Source organism: Mytilus trossulus, chromosome 7 (assembly GCF_036588685.1).
Source record: "Mytilus trossulus isolate FHL-02 chromosome 7, PNRI_Mtr1.1.1.hap1, whole genome shotgun sequence".
In the NCBI taxonomy this organism is placed as follows: Eukaryota; Metazoa; Mollusca; class Bivalvia; order Mytilida; family Mytilidae; genus Mytilus; species Mytilus trossulus.
The window spans coordinates 22,238,091-22,260,446 of NC_086379.1; the positions used below are offsets into that span (position 1 = coordinate 22,238,091).

Consider the following 22,356-nt stretch of genomic DNA (forward strand, 5'->3'; position numbering starts at 1 on the left):
TGCGTTTGTTTCTGTTGCACTGTTTTGTTAATGTTGTTTCTTTGTTTTCCTTTCTTATTTGATGTGCTTTCCTCGGTTTAATTATATAACACGGATGTGTGATCTCTCAATGAGTTTTATTGACTTTTGAACACCGATATGGTACTTTTGTCTTTACTTATTAGCTTTATGCATGATGATTAAAGTGAGAGGGTTAGCGCTATAGAACCAGGTTTATCCCACATTTTCGAGTTGATCAGTCTATATCTTATAATGGTGTACTTTGTAAATTGTTTCGATTTTTTTTTGGTTTGTAATCGTTTTTTGCAGTGGTGTTGTCAGATTGTTTTCTTTCTTGATATTTGCCTGTTTTATGCAAACATTAGAACGATCAGTCTTAAATTGTTTGTTTTTATCTTTGATTTTGCTGTTCACGGAGGTGTTATATTTCAAATATTGTATTAAGAACGGTTTGATTTTCAGGAAGGGAAACAAATATTAAGTCAACCATCAAGGAAAGTAATTCCTGTGTTCATTATATTTTCCTTTGTCAAATTTATAAACTATCTCGGAAATAATTCAATAGCGTGCAAAATCTTCACATTGAAATCTAATTCAAGGTTCCTTGTGCGATCATCGTTCTTTTGAAAAAAGTACAGGAAATGTTTTTTTTTGCTCTCCCTTGACACCATTTGCGAGTATGGTCTTGAGAAACGATGATAGTCCATCGGAAGGGAACGATAAATGGCTGACCCATGCTAAGAGAGAGACTCATCTCTTGCACGTAAAAGACAGCCTTGTAGATTTCTAAAATGAGCATGGTAATGCTGCTTCATAGCAGCACTTTCACCCGCAAAGTTAAAAGAAATAATATAAGTTGCAATAACTTGTTTCCGAATCCACTATAAATAGATATGTAAAAACTTATCAGTTTTTATGCTCGATAACTTAAACATTCGGTAAAAAGTTTCTCTAACCATAAAAATGAATTAAAAATGTTCATTTACCTCTATTATCAGTTACAAATCAGAGGCATCAGTTGTGTACTATTTTTTACATTACATCTATCAAATCATACCAGGCAAAATTTGAACCAGCATCGGAAGTGACCATTTACATTTATATAAACAGTCAAGAGCCATTAATAAAACAATAAAATATTCTGTTCGAAAAAAAACTTTCATTCACTTAACCTTACAACTTAATAAATCTTGTATCCATATTTTATTATGTAGAAGTCCTATCAATATTAAATATTCCAGATGTACAGTTGATAAGAACATAATTCGGTTTGATTGTCTTTGTGATTTTACGCTACAGTTTATCACCGCAGTTAAACTTTTCGTGGCGGCCAGTTTCTAATAGTGGAGGAGGCCGGAGTGCCCGGAAAAAACCAACCTTCGATAGGAGAACAGACAATCTAAGTCAATTAAGATTTGAGTCGAGTACACCCGCACGAGCGGGGTTCGAACTCACAACTTCAATGTTGACTTGCTAGTAATTACAACAGTATCTACTTCGACAACTCGGTCACGAAGACCAAAGTACGAACATGAATTTTATGCTGATATTAAAATGAATTTGAACCATCACTATAGTTGTCCTGTTTAATAGACAATCATTTTGACTTGCTTAATCAAAACAAAATGTAACGAGTTGTGATATTTTTTTAGGTTTATTACTTGACTAACTGTGATATATCCACGTTACAATCATTAACAAATATAACACGATTGGTGATGATTACATAATAAAAAATATAGAACTCGTCATAATTACTGGCTGTAAACTGAACAGCTCGAAATATGCTTAACCGATGAATATGTTAGCAGAAAGATGACGGCTGCAGTGATAATAATGATGATAATTATACAATGTTTTTTGGTAACGACGATTAATGAAATTATCAAAAGGTTGAAACAACATACCTGGGTTCATATATAACTATACATAAAGGAATCGAAAAAAAAATATATATCGGAAAATAATGTTTTCCTGATTATCATATTAACCTAGTTTATATCAGGACAAAACGTTTATGTCTGGGACATGGTCGTTTCACGTGTATATTATAAACTAATTATACAAATAACTGCCTTTTTTGACTATTTTAGCTAAGGCTTCGAAAACGTTCGAAGACTTCTTGAACTATTTCCTCGAATTGCCATTTCTGTGTAACAACTTCGTTGTCCAATTGAATTTTTTCGATACTGCTTACAACAACAGGCACATGTTGTCAACAAATTCTTGAACTCCTTTTTAAACTTCTCCTGCAAAAGAAAAAAACTATATAAACCCGTGTATCTTTGCAAAATTGTAAGCCACCTTTAAATTCTTCACTATACTTTTATGCATCAGTTATATGTTTGTTTAGGGGCCAGCTGAAGGAAATTTCTCGCTACACTGAAGACCTGTTGGTGACCTTCTGCTGTTGTTTTTTCTACGTAATCGTTAAATGTTTATTTTCTGTATATATTGTTGTACACGAATTGTAAGGTGTTTGTGTTAATCATGATCAAGAATAGGTAATTTAATATACTTAAGAAATTCACAAAGATAAGAATCTTAATAAGCCCTAGTTGGTAATGACATTCCAAAATGTTAAAAGATGTATATTGTTCTTATTACGCCATAGTTTGTGATGACATACACCATTGATATGGTTATATTTATAAATTTACTGTTTACAATTTATTGAATTTTTTGAAAAACTAAGACTTTTCTAACACAGGGATAGATTAACTTGGCTGTATTTGGCAAAAATTTTAGGAATTTTGGTTCTTAATGCTCTTCAACTTCGTACTATTTTTGGCATTTTAAACCTTTTTTTATTCGAGCGTCACCTATGAGTCTTAAGTAGACGAAACGCGCGTCTGGCGTATATACTAAAAAAAGTCCTGGTATCTATGATGAGTTTATTTAGACACACGTTATAGTAGATATTTCGTTCTTATCAAGCCCTAGTTTGTAGTCAAATCAGAAATATTAACATGATTAAAGAATATGCATCGTTCTTATTACGCCGTAGCTGGTATTGACGTTCGCAAATATTAGAGCAAATATATCGTTCCCATTACGCCTAGTTTGCAATAACATCGACAAATGTAAAGATAAGACATATCGTTATTATTCGGCCTAGCCTAGTTTGTAATGTTAATATTTTAGGTTTTAATGTCTATATAGTTTTACGTGTTCTAATCTTGACCTAGATTAACATGAAAAGGTGCATATAATATTTGTAAATGTCTTTAAAAATCATTTATATTGGAAGCCTTTCACTTCCGTTATTATTTGTTTTTTCTTGTCTTTTAGTTATTAAACATAACATTTATCATGTTGATTCGGAAGAAACATTTATGTTAGCATTATTTTATTTAGAGATAAATATCTTTTACAATACTAGAAAACCAATCAAGAAATTGACTTTGATGATTGTCTTAATGCACACAATTATTGTGTACTAAACTAGTCACACCAAGGTGACTCGTCATACACGTATTGCAATAAATGCGCAATAACTGAAATTATTTGGAGATATATAACTTTTAATTTACTATTATTCGTCTGTATCTTTCGACCCTCTCTTAGAATACTTAAAAACCATTAAAAGGTTAACTTCGATGATAATTTGAATGCACATAATCATTGTGAACTAAACTAGTCAACTCAAGGTGTCATTTTATGCACGTATTGCAATAAATGTGTAATAACTGAAATTACCTAATGACAAGTTGGTGCATATAACAGTAATAAACATGATTATTCCTTTGATGATAGTAATAATTTTCAATTAATGACGTAATTATACGTGTATATCAATAATGATTTAATTTCGAAAAGGTTATTTAAGGAATATCACAGGAAGACCGACAGGCTAAGTTAGTGTTTACACAGTTCCATATTTTTTCTTTCTGTCATGAATGATTGACCGATATGGTATGTCTATGTTTCAAAGTATCTGTGGAAACCAAAAACATTGTGTAATTGGATGTAGAACCTACGACCAAATGGTCTAAAAGTAAATAACAAAAATACGGAACATTGAGCATTGTTGAGGAAAACTCAAAACTGAAAGTCCGTAATCAAAGCGTTCCAGCTACTGTATCATTCGCATTCCAAAACAAAGGTTCTGAATTTGAATCTCAAAATTGACAGGTTTCCGGACTCAATCGAATAGGACTATCAGTTTTCGAGCCGCATACAACGAAGACTAATCACACCAGTGCTGGAAGTGGCTTTGAATACAATTATTATATCGACCAATTCAATAAGAAAGTTACCATTTTGTGTTTTACTGCCGATTTTAATATTTTGACTTAGAAAGGATTCGCATGTTTGGAGCACGTTTGATTCCATCAGTTTCCGTGAATTTACAAGATTGTAACATCACTGCGGAATGTCATAGATATTTTTATAATTAATTAAAGATGGTAAATGTAATTGATATGTGATTACAAACATATAGTGTTTTCTAATTACATATTTTACCCCTTGATCCTTGCATTTTTTGCCCTTAAAGTAACTGATTTCTTCTTGTATGCACTCGGTTACTCAGAACATATAAAAGTAATGTGAGAGCTTTTATAATAACATATTTTTTCTTGTATAGAACAATTTAATCGGTCGTTATGTCAGTCATTGATTGAAGGGCACGGTATTGTTGTCAATTAGAATAAAATGCCTCCAGTATTTAACGGAAATATTAAATTTCAAAAGAAAAATCAACTGATTGACATTTACGATCAATTGATGTAAACACACTACGCATCCTTTACTGATCAAATTCAAACGTTTCTGAAACAATAATCATGTCGAAGAATTTATATAATGTCATGATATCCGTACTTAATTTGCATCACATCGAACTTTATGGTATAGATTGATTGAAGAAAATAAAAGTAAGCGCTTTTATAATGAAGTAATGTGACAATAGTAACCGCTGTGTGATAAGGAATACACTAATGAACGGGAGTTGAATTAAAATAGTAGAATCGACAAAAAGGAAAGATTGCAAGGGTGGCGTCTAATGATCATCATGCATCATCTACCTTTTGTCAAAATATGAAAATCAGGAATATGACACAATTGATATAATTACAGATTCGACTTCTATACTTGTTTTTCAAGTTCTATAACCACAAACACATATAGCGTATGAATTTAGACCCCAACACATCTTATAAGAAATTTCAAAGTAAAGTAGAAAAAAACCATCTGATTGATCATATTGATATTGATGCTTAATTGGTATTTGCAAAATATGCATCCTTTGTTGATATAAAAATAAGGACAAGTGGTAATGATATCAATGAGACAACTATCCAATACAGTTTATCTGAAGAGAAAGTAATCCTTTATTAACCTCCGCACGGCATCAAACGATAAAAAAAATACTGATAAGTCGGAATTAAAGGGTCCAGTCATGAACAATATTAAACAAATCATTTACGAAAATAACCTGCTAATCTATATCACAATAGTTTATAAAAAACTAATAATGACAGATCTAGACACGAACAAACACAAACCACTGACCTACATGCTTCTGACTTTGGTCAGGCTCGTACAGTTTTTGTGAGCGTTCAGTCATCCTCTTACCGCGGACAGTGGTGCATCAGCACAGTATAAGAGCAAACTAAAAAAATCAGTTGAAAGAGGCGTAACTCATCAGATTGACACAAAAGAAAAAAAGAAGTAAATAAAGGCAACAGTAGTATACCGCTGTTCAAAACTCATAAATCCATGGACAAAAAACAAAATCGGGGTAACAAACTAAAACCTAGGGAAACGCATTAAATATAAGAGGAGAACAACGACGAAACACCGATACGCAACACACACAGAAACGGACCAAGCATCAGACAAAACACCACAAGAATAACAAATATAACATGAAAACCAAATACATGAATTTGGGATAGACAAGTACCTTGCCACGTCTTATCTCTATATCTCAAAAATAAGAGAAAACACAAACGACTCAACGTTAAAATGCAACACACAAAGAAACGAACCATTATATAACAATGGCCATCTTCCTGACTTGGTACATGACACTTTTAAAGGGAATAAAAGTGGTGGGTTGACCTGGTTTTGTGGCATGCCAAACCTCGCACTTTAATGGCAAAGTTAAATATAAATTGAAATTGAAATGACAACATAATATTACAGGACTACAATACAAATAAATAGGAGAACATATTAGACAAAGAAAAACATGATAAGTAGATAACAAAAAGCATCAGGTTTAAAATTCAATACGACAAAAACGCGCCTTGTCCACACAAGACTCACCAGTGACGCCCAGATATAAAAGATCGAAAGTGAAAAAAGTACAAAGTTGTACAGCACCGAAGATCAAAAGTTGAAAAGGTTTCGCCAAATACGGCATTGATTTTATGCCCGGGATAAGAACATTCTTATTATATAAAACAATTCATGCTATTGCAAACAGTAAATTTTATCAAATGAATATGAAAGAGATATACATAAAGAAACTGAAGTATTTACTAATTACAGAAAACTAAACCCGAATACATAACCCCCAGATATAAAAGATCGAAAGTGAAAAAGGTACAAAGTTGTACAGCACTGAAGATCAAAAGTTGAAAAGGTTTTTTTCAAATACGGCATTGTTTTTATGCACGGGATAAGAACGTCCTTATTATATAGAACACTTAATGCTATTGCAAACAGTAAATTTTAACAAATGAATATGAAAGAGATATACATAATGAAACTGAAGTATTAACTAATTACAGAAAACTAAACCCGAATACATAATGCTAAGTTTATCACAGAATAGACACACCCGAATCAGTCCAGGCGTCAACGTAATTAAAAAAAATGTGACGTCACATACGATGGCGAAAAGGCACAAACGTTATGCCACATTTGAATTTATGAAATTTAGAAGGAGCATGAAGTCACATATGAAAAACTATCATTTAAAAGTGAGATACTAAATACTGATAATTCATTTAAACAAAATGCATATTGCAATACTTATTAATTGCAATTTACTGTAAAATATATATGTCCAGTTTGTTATGATCCAACTTCAAACATAAATAATCGTACAAAATTAAATATAATTAATAAAGAGGCGGTCATTAATTTTTCTATCCGTAACACATAAATATAATAAAAAGACGTCAACCCATTGACAAAATCCGATGAGAATTACAAATATTACATTTAACATGTAAACTAAATACATGAATTTGGGATAAACAAGTACAGAAAAACGTTTTATAGTAATGCGAATTCACATTCAGCAAAACAGTCACAATCGGGAATAAGTCACGTTTGGTAATTAAAAGATTAGACGACATAATAATCTGAAGTTCAGAGCTCCGACAAAAATTAAAAACAGAAAGTCAGTAATCAAATAGCAAAGTTAAGAGCTTAAACATGTCAAATCAATGTAATCGTTGATAATCAAAACACATACAGAACATGGCAGGGTATTTTACTATCCCTAACAGAAAATAAGACACTAAATACATATCTGAGAGTACTCACATGAATTGACATGATCAAAATAACGGTTTCTGTTGTTTAATTTATCAATTAAAAGGAATTAAGCCGGTTATATACTGAGTGTTGACATGCAATGTAATTCACAACAGCACAGAAGTAGTCTGCTATTATAGGGACTTAATTGGTGGACAAAGTAGTATCTACATCCTGTCGATACATTTTCAAATCAAACGGTTTAGAAACAGCACACGAGTCAACTTCGTGTCCTTTACTTTCAATATTTGGTCTTTCATCTAAAGTCCTTGCAATTCGTTATCTGAAGATGCTCTAATGTATGACAGATATAACAGATACGAATTTTTTGATAATGCAATACTAATATATCCAACAAAGATAATAACGCCGTCAAATAGCATGTCAAATAACAAGAAAACCGCAACAAACAAGACTAAACAGAATTGAACCAATTGTTTCCAAAATTAAAACTTGAAATTGAGAATCGCAACAACGGAAGTGTCAAAAAGACAAAAACACTATAAAAGAGTAGATAACAGCAAAAGGCCATCAATAGATCTTTAACACAGGCATAGGCGGACTGTAATGCTGATAGTTCCGTCTCCACTTTTAACTTCCGTCGTGCTTTCCTTTTGATATACCAAGCATCTTATGATCAGCGCATACCAAAAATGAATCACCAAGATGTTTGCAATTAACGTCTGTTGAACTGTGCATACAACAACGGAATATTGGAAAAACATACTTGTTCATATATATAAAGTAAAAAAACACTCACGTTTAGTAATCCGTAAATGAATGGATTATAACAAGCATTGCTCATCGCTAGCCAATTTGAGCACAGCCAAATGATATTGATATATTCATATCTATAAAATAAAACATTACACATCATGGTTATAAATGAAAGTTATGTTCAATTCACTTTTGAGAATTTTTTCATAAAATGTTTTCATAAACATGTATGTGCGAAGAAATATGTGTTATATTTTTTAAAGACATATTTTAAATCACGCTGATTCAAACCTAAAATTCTCTGAAACTAACATTATCAAGATGCTTGATTCTTTAATTGTTTGAGAAATTGTTACGTTTGCAGGGGGGTGTTTTTCAACAAACTGTCGGAACTCCAATGGGAATCAATTGTGCCATTCTTCTTGCCGACTTGTAATTTTATTATTATGAGGCTGACTTCATAAAAGAACTTCTTAAGAAGAAAGATAAGAAGTTAGCAATATCCTTAAATATACGTCCCGCTATATAGATAATGTTCTGTCACTAAATAATAAAACATTTGGTGACTACGTTGAACGAATATGCCCCATCGAACTGGAGATAACGGAAACAACAGATACAGCTAGGTTTGTTTCATATCTTGGTTTAAATCTAGAAATTGACAGTGAGGGTCGGTTGAATACAATACTTTACGACAAAAGAGATATTTTCAGCTTCCCTATTGTAAACTTTCCACTTCTATGTAACAGCATTCTAGCATCGTCTGCATACCGAGTATACATCTCCCAATTGATACGATATTCCCTGGCGTATATTTCCTATTATGATTTCCTTGATAGAGGATTGCTACCCACAAGTGGGCTATTAAACCAAGAGTTCCAAATGGTGAAGTTGAAAGCATCCCTTCGTAAGCCTTACGGACGCCATAACGAGTTGGTTGACCGTTATGAAATAACCGTTTCACATATGATTTCGGATATGTTCCTTACAACGTAACTACAATCCCCTTCCCTTTCACGAGTGTGACCTACCGAATTAGAATGTTTACCGGATTAGTTATAACATGAGCAACACGACGGATGCCGCACGTGGAACAGGAATCCCCAGGTTCTTGTGGGGTTAGTGCTGCTTAGTCTTTAATTTTCTATGTTGTGTTTTCTGTACTAGTATTTGTATGTCTGTTTTTTTATTTTTAACCATGGCGTTATCAGTTTAATTTCCATTTATGTGTTTGACTGTCCCTCATGTATCTTTCGTCCCCCTCTTATCTAATCTTTGGGTCTGAAATCAAATTGTGATTTTACTTTTTAACATGTAAATGTACATATGACATACTTACTTGTTTACTGTGTCCTTGAATATAACTAACAGCAAGTTGTAAATCTGAACAGGTAGCCAACAAAACGCAAATAAACATACCACTATAATAAGCATCTTTACGACCTACAATACATAATTATGCAAATTATGTTTTTATTATTTAATATAAGTAACGAAATCTGGTCTTGCCAATTAACAATTTTTATTTTTATTTTGATAGTTATCATTGTTTTATTTACTCATTTAGCTATGTATCATTTCGGTTAAAGTATTGGACATGGTGTTAAGCAATTGTTAAGCAATTGCTGAGTTATCTATCACGGTGTTCTTGTCATTGTGTCGACATATAACAAGAACATCGATTAATTTAATCTCAATTATTGTCAGATTATATAGGGATATGAGCATGCATTTACTGAACACCAACTAATTTTTACGTATGCTTTACATAGTACGTATGCATATCTGTAGTTTATCAAAGTCTAAATTGACCAGTTTTCGGTTTACACTTTTAACTCATAGTATAAGTAATAGCTGGCATCATTGACTACTTTTAATCAAAGCTTAAAAATTGAATGTTTAGCACAAGGCTGTTTTGCATTGATGAATAATTGAATATACGAGTATCTAAAATGATTTCGTCTCCTTGACATATTTATGTCAAACGATTTTAAACACGTGTGATGAATAGTTTAATAAAAAAACCAGGATGGAAATCAAACTCTATGATAAACCTAGCATTTATCAACAATCTTAATTTGATTGCATTTTTTCAAATACCGGGTTTAAGACCTGTGTGCCAATTAAATGATTGATTGAGCACGTCTATCATTGATGTAATTCTAAAAGATTGAACATTTAATCATTTTCAACATTTTTTGTAAATGAATTTTAGTGTGAATGGCCATTTTATTTTTAAAAGTTAAGATAAGAGGGAATGACAAACACAAAGTTTAGACTGTTATTTTATTTGTTCTTGGTTAAATTAAAAACTTGGTAAATGATTGAAACATCCCTATACATTTTTTTTAGGTAAGCTTATAGTGAAAAGGGATTTAAGAAAAAACATTATTATATCTAACATATTTGCTGAGATATTTACGTTTTGAAAGCTATAAATGAGGTTATTGCTCGTATTCACAGACCAGGAGGGTATTGCTTTCATTCACTAGCTAGGAGGGTATTGTCCATATTCAATGATCTGGAGGCTATTGCTCGTATTCACTGATCAGGTGGGGACAACTCGTATCCACTGGATAAGAGGATATTGCTCATAGGTAGGTTTTGCTAGCATTTAAGACAAAGGGGAGAATTGCTTGTATTCACTGACATGGAGGCTATTAATTGTATTCACTGGCCATGTGGTTATTATTCGTATTCATTGGCCAGGAAGCTATTGCTCGTATTCAATGGCAAAAATAGTATTGATTGTTTTAATTGGCCATGAGGCTATTGCTCGTATTCACTGGCCAGGAGGTAATTGCTCGTATTCACTGACCTGGAGGCTATTGATTGTATTAACTGGCCAGAAGGCTATTGATTGTATTCACTGGGCAGACTGCTATTGACTGTATTCACTGGCCAGGAGGCTATTGATTGTATTCACTGGACAGAAGGGTATTGATTGTTTTCATTGGTCAAGAGGCTATTGCTCTGATTCACTAGTCAGGAGGTTATTGTTTGTTTTCACTGGGCAGGAGGTTATTGCTTTTTTTCACTGCATGCTCATAGGTGTAATACCACCAAATCATAGTACGGCACATCCGGTTGCATACGAAAGTAGGCCTAAAAAAATATTCCCTTGAATTTGACAGTTGTAGAAAATATACCCTGCATTTCAATGCACTTAAATTTTTCTGAGTCGTAAATGTGTATGTTGGATGTCTGAAAGCATCATTCCTTTTTTATTTGACGGTCTTATAAAATATTTTGGAACGTTGAGGTTACATAGTTACCAAAGCAGGTAACCAGTAAATAACAGTGTAAAAATTGGGTTGTTAACTTCCGGCGGTGCTTACTTTCTTATATGCAATGAAATGTAGTGTGAAATTTTCACTGTATCACTGGAAAGGATTGAACTTTACACATGCAAAGTATTTCTTTGGTTGAAATAAAGGTAAATACTGTACATTTTTTTAAAAGTGCCAATTTAACAATGACTAATAGGGAAAAATCAATGGTGGTATTACACCTAAATGGGAAACTACATGTGCACTCGTGACCTTATTGTACTTTCATTTTTAAAAGTTATTAATAAACCAGTTCATACATTGTAAACATGGACTATTCGGAATGGATGTAGATACAGAAAACACGTTTGAGGTACAATTGCCTTGACATGGGAGTTTACGGGTGTTTTCTAAGTCAAATGGGTGGACAGACGAAGCTGTATTTAGTTTACTGTGTTAAATTTAAATGACCCTTACAGTTTTGTGTATACAACATGTGAATTTTTTATTTCAGTGTTAACCATGTTCTGAAGAGCATTCTGTTGAAAAATCTTATATGTGAATTGGTATGCAGATGACACTTCAGCATTAAAGTATGTATCAACTATCATCATGATTTTTGTTTTTTTTTGGCCGCAAAAGTTTACAATTTGCCATTGTGCCGTCTGCATTTTGCACAGACAATAAATCATCTAAACACTTATTTGCCCTGGATTTATGCACATCAGAATCCAGTCTCACATACTAAAACTTTATAATTCTTACAATTATTTTTTTTGTACCAGCATTCCAAGGGACATAACCCTTTTTAAAACATTTTGAGGTATTTTTTTTTACTCTTTCTCCCCATTTTCAAATGAAAAATACAAAAATTGGACTTTTTCTGTAAATCTATTAGAAATATACTGTTATGAGTAAATAAAAGACTTTGATACCAGTAACAATAAATAATTGACTGAAAGGGAACCGTTATTTGTCACACTAGGGGAACAGACCAAAAACTCAAGTTACACATAAGGACTTATAGAAACTCTCGTGTAGACTGCTAACATTTATAGAGACAGTTCTTTCAGCTAAAACACTTTTAATTATTGATTTAACATTACATTTATTTAATTTTTGTGGGAAAATAATCACATTTGTTTCATTTTTTAGACAAATGATATCAAGTTTTGATGAAAAAGGACGGAAGGAGGGAAAATGGACCAAAACAGACCAAAACAGCCCTTCAAATATACTCTAAAAAGTGCAATACAATTGTTTCTCATCTTAAAGTTGTCTTTTGTATTCTATTTAATTGTTTGAATGCATAGATCATTTGTTAATAATCAGATATTAGTCAACACTGCATTTTATAATGATACACTGAAATTAGGATTTTTCGAAGAAATTAGACTGAAATTGCCGTAGGATATGGCCTTACATTATAGTGATTTTCTCTAAAACTATAGTTCTGACTGAGACAAAACTTGACATTTATGCTTGAAGTAACTTGCAATTGGAGGGAAAAAAATTACATTAAGCTTATTTGACATTTAGGTGTTCTTTAGGTGTAATACCACCAAATCATGGTACGGCACATCCGGTTGGATACGAAAGTAGGCCTAAAATATATTCCCTTGAATTTGACAGTTGTAGAAAATATACCCTGCATTTCAATGCATTAAATTTTTCTGAGTCGTAAATGGGTATGTTGGATGTATGAAAGCATCATTCTTTTTTTATTTGATGGTCTCATAAAATATTTTGGAACGTTAAGGTTACATAGTTACCAAAGCAGGTAACCAGTAAATAACAGTGTAAAAATTGGGTTGTTTACTTCAAGCGGTGCTTACTTTCTTATATGCAATGAAATGTAGTGTGAACTTTTCACTGTATCACTGGTAAGGATTGAACTTAACACATGCACAGTATTTCTTTGGTTGAAATAAAGGTAAATACTGTACAATTTTTTTAAAAGACAGTGCCAATTTAACAAAGACTAATAGGGAAAAATCAATGGTGGTATTACACCTAAATATATTGATTGCCAAATAACAATGATTGTATGTATTCATTTGTCATGAGATCATTGGTCGTATTCACGAGTCAGGAGATCATTCTTTCGAAGAGTTATTAAAATTTATTACAACATTTTGGGATTGCCCAGGAAAAGGTTGAAGGTCTCAGTTTCAAAGATATAATCATACAAAAAGAACCCGTCACTTCGCGTACTTTGGATATAGAATTTCTACAATGCTTTTTGAAATCAAAAGTTTTCTTTTTCCATTAGCACGGTAATCTCAATTAGGAATAAGTGGGTTATTAAATGAAAGCCGTTTGCGTAGACTAAGCATAATAACAAACAACACGAACAGGAACAAAATAATTTCAAATAATATATTACTAATGACAGCTTAATGCTTAACGGATAGTTGTTTTCAGAAAGTTCTAAGATACATCTAATTTTCACGATGAGTTGTATTGAATAATGGAACCCTGATGTGGTTTTTTTAAATCTGAATAAATTAGTATTGTTAAAATGATTAGTTTCAGAATATATTTTCTGTAGATGTGCATATAGTGATGACGCCATAAACATTATGCATATTGCTATCTGGTATAAGGTACAAGCAATGAATTACAGTTGAATAAATTTTAACACACGACTCTAATCAGTTGGTTTTTTTTCATACTCAGCTCGAAATTTCTAAAATATGACTTTAATTTTTTTTAATATTTATTGTCAATTTTAAAAGAAGATGTGGTATGATTGTCAAAGAGACAACTCTCAACAAGAGACCAACTAGCCATTTTTTGTTAAAATTGATACTGTAAACTATGGGTTTTCTATTACACTGAATTGTAAATAAGAACAGTAACACATTTATTTTGATTCAACTGACAGGCAGATCTAGACAAGTAGATATACCATCTAGATAAATTCAGGTGATATTATAAAACGGGATAAAATAAGAAAGTCATGTGTGCTTCTAAATGTAACGTAAAACACCATTCAAGTCATTTTATGTCCATTGATCTCACTGGCGCACTATGTTGATATCAATCCAAATTAACCTTACAAAAGGATCATCATTAAATTAATCTAAACATGATTAACGTTTCATTTTAGCAATATATTTTTCTGATTACATTTATTTACGTATGACGGAATTTTACATTTTGAATAGACAGATAATATAATGAAACAATAGCACCTAAGACGTCATAAGAAGATATTTAATATACAACACATGAATCACGTCAACGTTTAGGCTCAAATCAACCGTGATTGACTAGTTATATTCCTTAAATGCTGCTGAATATATATTAATGTTCATGTTACTAATAGTAATGTGTTTTGTAAGCTTAAACAGAGATGAGTTATTAATTAGACCTTTTATAGGAAATGCTGTTTATGAGCACTTTACAGTCCCATCACATGCGACAATGCTGGAAACACACAACATGATTACAAACTACAATCACTGGGGAGGACTATCAATGTTTTATTGATATTGTCGTTTTTTGTTTTGTTAAGTCTTTATGTGAGTTGATTACTTCAATTCGGTTTGGTTTTATATTTATAGATGAATTAAAAAATAGTTTTTGTTCAATGGTTTTTTTCTGGGTCAATATATTGAAACGAGTGTTAGTATTGGTGAAGATGTATTATGTATATGTATACGGTACTTGCAACCTAAGGCGTTACTGTTTTAGCGATCAATCAGTGGTCACCGATAATTTACCTATTAGTCCAGTTTACGTCAAACAGCAATGCATAAGGTTGCAAGTACTGCCCCCAAAGCGCTAAGTCAACTATAAAAGCCAAATATTAATCTATATTAAAGTTCATGATAAATTTAACATTATTCTGCCTAATAACATTCAAAGATATGTATTTATTTGATTCCTGTTGTTATAAACATGTTAAAACATTTTGTTTTAATTTGATCTAGTTCTGTTGGAAATGTTGAACTCAGTTAAGAATATAAATATTCGTTGTTCTATGCTTGAGGAAAAAGTTCAATTAGTTGTTTGAAGAAAATATGGATTTACATGGTTCTGAGTATGTAAATTTTCTGACTTCAACTATTATTTAAACCAGACTGTCGTGAATAACTTGATAACTTTTTTTTTATTAAAATATGTCTGCTTCATTCCAAATAAATTATAACCAATTACCTCCATGAATAATATTATTTAAAATATTTAAATTAGATTGAATTAAACTCATTTATTTTGTTGTATCAACGGTAAAACCAAGATTTTGGATTGATAATCTGAAATTACAATTTAAATAACCAGTATAAAGTAAATACAACAATTTTGTGCCAGATGCTTGTTATTACCATTATATAATTTAATATGTAGTTTTTATTTATAAACTTGTTATATACATGCTATATTTTTGAAGAATTTGCAACTGAAAATTAACTCATCATAGATACTAGGATTGAAATATTTGTAAAAGACTCATCAGTGTCGTTCGAATAAGAAAAGTTAAAAAGGGCGAAAAACTATGAAGTTGAAGAGCATGAAATATAAGAACTTATTTAGTCAAAATTTATAGCAAGTTTGCATTCAAAAATTTAACAAACCCAATCACGAGTTGATTGAATGTTATGGAATATCAGTTGAAAAGATGATAGGGGTTATTTTCCTTATGTCGTAACTAAAAGGCCGTTTCTTCGTTTACGAATGTGACCATTTGAATGAGACGTATTACCAGGTTCGAACTATAATGATCATTAGGACTAGTTCGACATGTGGAGCAAGATGTGCTTACCCTTCCAGAGCACAAAAGAGCACCTCCCCCAGTTTTAGATGCGGTTTGATTTGCTATGTTTTTTTAGTTTTCTATGTTGTACATGTTGTATTTGTGTACTTTTGTTCAAAATTTTGTCTTTTTTTCTTTGCTAGCTATAGCATTGTCAGTGTGTTTTCAGTTTATGATTTTAAATGTAACTTTGGTGTCTCATGTCTCTCTTTTTACAGTTAAATGGTCATATTTTTTTTCAATTATGTGTACAGCTCCAGCAAGGGCAAGGTAAATTAAAAATGCGTTTCTCTTATGTTGGTCTTGATTGCAATAAAAAAAAAGAAAGGTAGGGAGAACACTTACACTTTTTACCTTCAAGATAAAACATTTACTACTAATATGATTGCTTGCATAATATCCTGATGTTGACTTATAGCTTTGACCTACATTTCAAATGCATCTTTATCGAATTTAGGTAAACACCCTTTTTTCTTTGTGTTTTACCTTGCTTGGAATGCTAGTATGATATTCTACGATATTGACTCCACGAAACTGTTATAATTCTGACACACAAATAGCAAAACTAAACGATAATAACATTGACGATTATTTTATTTCGCTTCTCACGATAAGAACATGTTACAACGTTTTGAAGTATCAGATAATAAAAATAATGTTATACATAATCTTTCAGGTTGATGTAAGATAATTATATTTTTTCTCGTGGAAATTGATTTATTCCACTTAAACAGAAGATTAATATGTTACAGCAGGGTGAAGGGTTGCAGAGTAAAGCGGTTTTATTTTTAAATGGAGACATCATAAAACAATTCCAAATCATTTATATTCAAAGGGAAAGATGGAAATAAAAAACAATGCGATACAATCTCGTCTCATTTAAACGATAACAACCACCTTGACGAAAACCACAAAATGACATCGGTCAGGATGAATGTTTACATCATTTCAAAACTAATGCCGTCTTATTTTGGCGTTTTTCTTCATTTTCTTATTGAGCGCAAAAATACTAAAAAAATGTTCAAATAAATCATGAACACACATAACGTCTTCCGTAGGTTATGAATATTTCACAAAGATTGCCTTTTACAAAACCCTTTGTGTCCTTGTTTCATCAACTTTAAACCATTTAATACACTAATTGCAACATGTCTAAATTTTTATTTCTTAAAATAGGTTAACTATCTAATGCATAAACTTTTTAATCCAGATACATTGACATCTTTAGTTCTAGTTTTAGTATGTTTGGTAAAATAAAATACCAAATCAACGCACAATTGCGTTCCGGTAAGGCAAATCAAAAAATACCTACTTAGTAGTAATACGGAATTAGAATTGACGTTTCTTTTTGTTTGTTAACTAAACAACATCGTAAGATAAATGAGTAGATAATATATATAATTAAAAGCTTATGTTCACACTCTGGGTTGTACCTTTTTACTATATACGTTTGATTATTAAACTACTGTTTAAAATCTATACGAAAAATTATCTTAGCACGCTGCAATCGGGATGCAGTAGCATTATTTGTTTTTAGGAAGAAACGGGGAACTATCGTTCAAATAAAAGTTAAGTTGTAGACAAACTCTCAATTTATCATAAATTGAGGGTTAAAGCAGATAGCAGTTTTTGATTAACGGTTATTCTTCAATACTTTTTTTTGTCTCAACTACATGTACCACAAAATGATTGCCTACCTTTTTCCGGTTGTTGTTCCTTGCTCTGCCTCTTGGTAAACACGTTTCATTCCCTGGCAGTGTATTGCCCCATATACGACATGTAATACGTATATATGAGAATGTTATTATACTTAAAGGGACAACATATTGAAGTAGAATCAAGTATGCACCGTACAATGTACGGAAATTTTCTGATGGCCATTTTACTACGCACATGTTTCTCTCCGGTAAGTCCTTAAATTTAAACATACTTTCAATTGTATGAAATAACGCATATGGTACAGCCGATACTGTACTAACAAGCCATATGATTAATAAAACAACGACTGCCACGGTTTTGCGAAAGCCGGCATGAAGTGGATGTAAGACAGCCATATACCTATCAATGGCGATCAAAGTTAAAGATAAAACACTGACATTCACGGATAAACTTTTAACAAACGGAGCCACATTACACATAAAGTCGGCAACAACCCAGCGCTGCAAAATTGCTGTTTGAAATTGAAATGGTATAACAAATAGTCCTAAGGCAACATCTGAACATGCCAAATTGGCAATGAATATGTTAGTTAAAGTTTGCATATTATTTTTTGTTAGTACCACTAATATCACTAAGCCATTCCCCAACACAGCAACAAGTGAAATAAGTCCATACAGAAGTGCCAAAACAACCACAATTTCCGAAGATGCAGGTGCTATATTTGTTTTGTTTTTTAAGTTTTGATATATATTTTCAATGTCCTTTTCAGTTAAATTGAAATGTTGCTTAAAACTGTCATAGTCGGAAAAGTCCATTGTCAGTCTTATTAACCAATATTTACTATCAAAATTATACAGTTACACGCGTTATACATTATCCAATAGTTTTTCAAAGACATTTATTCATCACGACGTCTCTAATACTTTAATCAATCCAATAGAAAACCATGCAATCAGCTGCCTAGTGAATTACTAACAGTCTGTATATGATTGTGTCATTAAGAAATCATTGACAAGTAATTTTCCGGCGCATAGTAGATTCGATTGGTGTAGTTGCAATAATGAGAGGTACAAGGATGACTTTAAATAGAAAATTTGCAAATTGTGTTGATTTTTTGTCTTTTCAATTTAATGGTTTAAACGTTTATACCAATTTGAATATTTTCATAATTTTCAGCGGAATAATGTCACTGCGTGTTATTTGACATTTTAGTGATTTTAGACATGGGCAACTAACCTCAAATGATTTACGTACATATGTACCAAACAAGCATGTTAAAAGTGCTTAGATCTTTTTTTTTGCAAAAGTATGAATTATTCGAAATACAATGAAATTCTAAGGGTTTTCTTATCCCAGACATAACCTTAGCTGTGTTTGGCACAACTTTTTGGAATTTTGGTTGATCAATGCTCTTCATCTTTTTGATATTTTTTCTTTCTAACTGTTGCGATTTGAGCGTTACTGGTAAAGTCTTATGTACACGAAACGCGCGTCTAGCGTATCAAGACAATTACAATCAAAACAAAGGAGTAAAAAAAGACTTATAAAACAAAAAGACATAAACATCAACAATTTCAAATAATAAATAAGAAACAACACGAACTCCACTAAATACTGGGAGTGAAATCAGGTGCTCCGGAAGGGTATGCATTTCCTGCACCGTATACGGCACCCGTGTTATTTCTTTGTTATAAGCCTAGTACATTTAATTACTGCTTACACTACTGGGTCGATTCCACTGATGGTGGACATTTCGTCCCCGATGATATCACTGGTCCTGTAGTCAGCACTACATATGTATATTGTTGACATGGATATCATTGTTGACATGAATATCAAATATGTGGTCATTTTTATAAATTTCCTGTTTACAAAACTTTGAATTTTTCGAAAAACTAAGGATTTTCTTATCCCAGGCATAGATTACCTTAGCCGTATCTGGTACAACTTTTTGGAATTTTGAATCCTCAATGCTCTTCAACTTTGTAATTGTTTGGTTTATTACTATTTTGATATGAGCGTCACTGATGAGTCTTATGTAGACGAAACGCGCGTCTGGCGTACAAAATTATAATCCTGGTACCTTTGATAACAATTATGGTAATTTTTATAGATTTACTGTTTGCAAAAGTATGAATTATTCGAAATACTTAGGAGTTTCTCATCTCAGGCATAGATAGTTTAAGTCATAATTGGCACAACTTTTTGGATAGTGGGGTCATCAATCCACTTACATTTTGTACTTGTTTGGCTTTCTAACTATTTCGATCTGAGAGTCAGGATAATACGTGGACAATCAAAATGCTATAGTCAAAGTTATACATCAAATGAACACACACAATTTACCATTGTCTACAAATAACCCTTTTAAAAATGAAATGATTTATATTATATAAAGTATTGAATAAGGCATATTAAGTCTGTGAACTGTCATTTTACTTTGATTTGAAGATTATTTATCCATTTTGTAGGTATATCTTTTTGATCGAAAAATGTCATCTAGAATAATTGCAATACATTTTGTTTTTAGTTCTTTTAATTGATTTTATTTTGCTTGCCAAAAACATTTAGTAGTTATGTACGTTTATTTTGTTTTGCATCTGATCAAATTACAAGCTAGCACCACCTTTTCATTGCAAGGGTGATTATATGGTTTAAAATTAAATTAAACAAGATATCATCATTATTAATAATTTATCATACTACACTAAGTAGTTGGACATACTGTTCTGCCTTTATCTAGTTTCATTTGGGTCAGTGATGTTTTAAAGTTTCATATATGACGTTTGCTTACAAATAAGTAACGTTGCTTTAATTCAGTTTAATAAGCATGCAATTTAAAACAGTTAGAACGCTTGTGACGACTTTTTATTACTGTCATGATTTACTCATACTCTTACAAAAATTGTATAATATATAAAAAAAACCAACAGAACTATTTTTTTTTTATAGAAACGAACAATGAATAAAGTTTCAAGACCAAATGATAGGAACTCATCAGGAAAATCCTTTATATAAATAAAGCCGCATATTCTTTATTTACCACTCGAGTTTATTAATATCCTTCGTTTTCAATACAAATATAAAATACTGTTCACATTTAATGTAATCATGTTAAAAAAAAACTTTGTAATTGTTTAGCATGTACTTCAATTATTATGACGTCTACGCATATATGATGTCATAATATAACATTTGCACACAATTAAAACACATGTCCTATGTCTATATGTATATTCGCCTTCCGTGACATGGTAACAAGACTAATGACTACGACTATTGGACGCATAGATTTTACGGCGGGTTAACGACTATTGGCAAATGATTGGAGTTCAATTTTTTTTTTATAGCGGATGTGGTAGTGAATATCAGGTTAAGCGACTGATGCTGCATAAAATCAAAGTTGCGATTTCCAATCCCGTATATGTATACAAACATCTCTTTTCTATATGTTTCAGATTAAAGGAAGAAATTGTATTCAAAGTTACAAACTTACTAGTTTATACCACTTTCACACGATGAATGACAATAGCTAGATTATTCTACTGGATGTTATTGATGTCAAAATCGCAAAGAGAAGTAGATGGCTTGTCGGAGAGGTTAACGGATGACGCTTGCCAATTGATGAGAATAAGGAGGTAGGAACGATCAAGAGGGACATTCAAACTCATAAATCGCAGATATCTGAAAACGCAATGGCGGAAAAAAAAAGACAAACAAACAAACAATAGTACATATAACACAACATAGAAAACTAAGACTAAGCCATACAAAACCTACCACAAACTAGCTTCCTTGACCAAAAATAGATGTAGAATAAACCATATCAACCACCAACATTAATCTTTTCGGAAAACAAGAAAGACAAACCACAAGTAAAAACGCAGTTTAGATTACATGTTGTACAGCCACATAAATTGTGAAGGTAATACAGGTCTAAAATTACTTTACCCTTTTTAAGAATATTAAAGATTATAAATATTTTGTACTATCACTTATTTTGAAGTGTATTACAAGTTCTAAATTACTTTAAATCTTTTAAGATTATTTTGTATAACACATAGTCATAAACAGTTAGATAATGGCATTCCATTAATGAATTACCTTATTTGTCATCATATATCTTATTTGGCTGCATTGTAGTTAAACAGAATATAACCCTGACAGCAAGGCGCAATGATTGGTTACGTTTCTTTACATAGGCTTATACAATATATAACGTCAACTATGCCGTGGTAATATTTTGTTCAAATTACCTCGTTAATTGTGTCAGATCGTATAAATATGTCTTCAAAAGGAATCAATATAACTGCAACTTATGTTCAACTACAACGCCAACGTAGTTGTTTTAATTAGTTCCTTCCAGATATAGTTTTACAGTGTATTGAACTAGTAGGAACTGTGTTAACCATCCAGATTAACCTGACATTTCTTACTTTACGTTTCGTTTGATCTTTG

General features: G+C 31.8%; 1 protein-coding gene and 1 long non-coding RNA gene across 2 annotated transcripts; one reads left to right on the top strand and one right to left on the bottom strand.

Moving 5' to 3' along the window:
- Window positions 1-1,445: 1,445 nt before the first annotated feature.
- LOC134726257 (neuromedin-K receptor-like) lies at window positions 1,446-18,713 on the bottom strand. Its single transcript, XM_063590658.1, has 4 exons — window positions 17,937-18,713; window positions 9,551-9,654; window positions 8,255-8,345; window positions 1,446-2,249 (listed from the first exon to the last, which is right to left on the bottom strand). Exons 1-4 carry the CDS (start codon window positions 18,711-18,713, stop codon window positions 2,094-2,096), a joined length of 1,128 nt encoding a protein of 375 aa, XP_063446728.1. The 3' UTR covers window positions 1,446-2,093.
- Window positions 11,479-12,706, top strand: LOC134724789 (uncharacterized). The gene is made up of 3 exons (XR_010108487.1): window positions 11,479-11,647; window positions 11,995-12,073; window positions 12,636-12,706. It is a non-coding gene; the product is annotated as an uncharacterized LOC134724789 (long non-coding RNA).
- Window positions 18,714-22,356: the final 3,643 nt, after the last annotated feature.

Coding starts and splice junctions, on each gene's coding strand:
- LOC134726257 (XM_063590658.1), bottom strand. CDS start 18,713: ATGGACTTTTCCGACTATGACAGTTTTAAGCAACATTTCAATTTAACT. Junction 8,346..9,550: donor TTCAAGGACACAGTAAACAA/GTAAGTATGTCA, acceptor TTTATTTTATAG/ATATGAATATATCAATATCA. Junction 2,250..8,254: donor TCATTTACGGATTACTAAAC/GTGAGTGTTTTT, acceptor TTTCTTTTGCAG/GAGAAGTTTAAAAAGGAGTT.